Genomic DNA, 2,545 nt, shown 5'->3' on the forward strand with positions numbered 1-2,545 from the left:
TAAATGTCTGTTGGGCATATCCATTGTGGTTCTACTGCTCTAGACCTGAATGACAGCAACAGCTCCCTTGCTGATGCCCTTGGCTCAGAGTCTTCTCTACGCCAATATGTCTTTCCTACCAGTGCCAGATTCTCTTTCTTGAATAACCATTTTCATCTTGCTCAAAACCTCACATGGCCTCTTATTTCCTACAGTGATGTCTAAACTCCTTTGGGAGACTATGGAGGCCCCTGTGTCCTCTCTTTCCCACCATGCTATTACACCAGCACTCCCGAGCCTGTGCTCTCTGCTGTGGGCTGACAGTGCTCCCCTCTTCGCTTCAGTCCCTCCTTAGCTGTCTGCTCATTTTGGAGGGTCATCTGGAACCCCATCCTACTACATCTGTCCATCCCATCCACTCCTCAAGGTCTAGCTCAAGCCCCGCTGCTAGGCCAGGGCTGCAGCATAGGTTAAGTGGACCTGGTGGGGGTGAGAGATTGTTTTCTTGGCAGGATTTTGATATTAAGTTGCTATGTACATGTCATATGGCTAGTCACTAATTGGCCCAGGATCCCAGATGGCTCCCTTCAGTCTCAGGATCAAGAAACCAAACTTAGGCTCTGTCCAGCAGCCTATACCAGGCAAGGTGATTTTCTTGGACCTAGAGTTGGTTCTCTCTAATGTGCATTTGAGCATTCCCAAACGGTTCCTTAAAAATGGAATAACTTTGATTTCTGGTCAAGATGGCAGAGTAGGTAAACACTGTGCTTACCTCCTCTCAGGACCACATCAATTACAGCTAACCCACAGAACAACCATTATTGAGAATCACCTGAAGTCTAGCTGAACAGAAGCCCCACAACTATGGACATAAAGAAGCTAACCACTATGCTCTACACCTGAAATTAATAGAAAATAATATTGAATGTCAAAATAAAGTATTAAAAAAATGGAATAACTTTATGCTGTCTACCATACCACCATCTATCATCATTTAACATCCCCCTCTTCTAAGATTACCCAAATTATTTCTACCAGTCTTTCAATTAGTTAGNCTGCTGCTTGAATCCCTTCTCACCTTGTCCCACACCTCCTCGGTGGCATCCAGTAGGTTTCCAAAGAAAGGGTTGACAGCAGCATTGGAGACCAGGATGTCAATGCCCCCGTGAAGCTTCACAGCCTAGAGAGAGGAGGAAGGTCTGAGTCAGGGCTGCAGATCAGTTGGGGAGGTGCATTTACCAATGTTAATACAGAATTCCTTCTTAGGAACAAGATGTCAAAATGACATCTCTGTTTCTTGAAACATTTTTCTCCAAGGCTACCCTAAATTCTGCTGCTAAACATTTAAAGTCGTCTAATTTCTTTGGCATCTTTTCTTCCTGACCCCCACTTCTTCTAAGGCTGTCACTAACCCTTTGCTCTTTATACTCTCCCTTTGGGGAGCTCCTTTATCTCATGGCTTCAGCTCTCACCTCAAAACCTATTTCTAGAGCCTTTCTCCTTTCACACTGAGTCCCAGCCCCAATTCTCCAAGTGCTTACCATCTCCTAGAATGAGTTACCACTATCTCAAACTCAGCCTGTTCACACCTACCTGAATGGAGAAAGCAGTTTAAATAGATCCATAGAAAGTTACCACTGGGAGGGGCTTTTAGGGGTCCTGTAACTCCATGTCCTCAGGGTGAAGGTGATGACACAGGTCCAGGGAAGTTCATTTCTCAAAGTCCTACAGCTCAGTAATGGCATATTAGGGCCAGGCTAAGAACAAGAGGCCTGTTTATTTGGGTCTGTGGGAGAGGTAAAGTGATTTGCTTACGGCACAAAGCTAGTTAGTGGTGGCAGAACTGAAATAGGTCTGGTGGAGAAGACACCAGCCTGGACTTAAAGCAGTTCCATACTTACTTGGTTATATTGTCTTCTACCCCCACCCCCACTGTCCCACCCCGTTTGTTGTTTGTTTTTTCTTTGGCCTGGAAGCATGGAAGATTCAAGGCAGAAACTGAGATTGAAACTGGGAAAACCAAGAAAGGTAACATCTCACCGCATATACTACAGTAATGAATGGCCAAACAGAACCTGCCAAGGATATGCCGCCCTGAAATCTTATTTGCCTTTGTCCAGAACTGGCAGTTTCGATGCCTGGGGCAAGTAGCAGAAAATGGGCCCTCCAGTCAACTTTGTGGTTTGAGATTTGGTGCACACAGGGATGGTATTAACAATGTGTGCCTAAGAAACACATAGTACCTAACATCTGCTAGCTCCCGTTTTCACTAATTATTCTTGCTAAGTATGTAGGTGCCTAAGCTCAGTTGTTTCTACACTGCTGAAGGAATGCTTGAGTTGTCAACATGTAAATTTAACAAAATGTAAACTCACATGATCTTTTAAAACCACTATCAATACTTTCTTGCGCTCTGTACATTTTGGTGTCCTGACACAACATCCCAGTCACCTGCCTTGGCTCTGTGTAAGTCTGGCCTATGGGCTTGTGACTAGGAAAGTGCAGAATATGTTAGAAAATGATGTGTGCACGTTTCGGGGTGGGGAGAAGATGGTGGACTGCATCA

The 2,545-nt window shown here is 44.9% G+C and overlaps 1 protein-coding gene across 2 annotated transcripts in view; it reads right to left on the bottom strand.

The window, feature by feature from the left end:
• Positions 1-2,545, bottom strand: part of LOC109393682 (dehydrogenase/reductase SDR family member 4) — a 15,463-nt gene that overhangs the window by 8,331 nt on the left and 4,587 nt on the right. For both annotated transcript variants that reach the window (XM_019663158.1, XM_019663159.1), the window contains exon 3: positions 1,058-1,159. In XM_019663158.1, the coding sequence (XP_019518703.1) occupies positions 1,058-1,159 (102 nt within the window). The remainder of the gene's footprint in view (positions 1-1,057; positions 1,160-2,545) is intronic.

This window comes from Hipposideros armiger, unplaced genomic scaffold, assembly GCF_001890085.2.
Source record: "Hipposideros armiger isolate ML-2016 unplaced genomic scaffold, ASM189008v1 scaffold_385, whole genome shotgun sequence".
Classification (NCBI taxonomy): domain Eukaryota; kingdom Metazoa; phylum Chordata; class Mammalia; order Chiroptera; family Hipposideridae; genus Hipposideros; species Hipposideros armiger.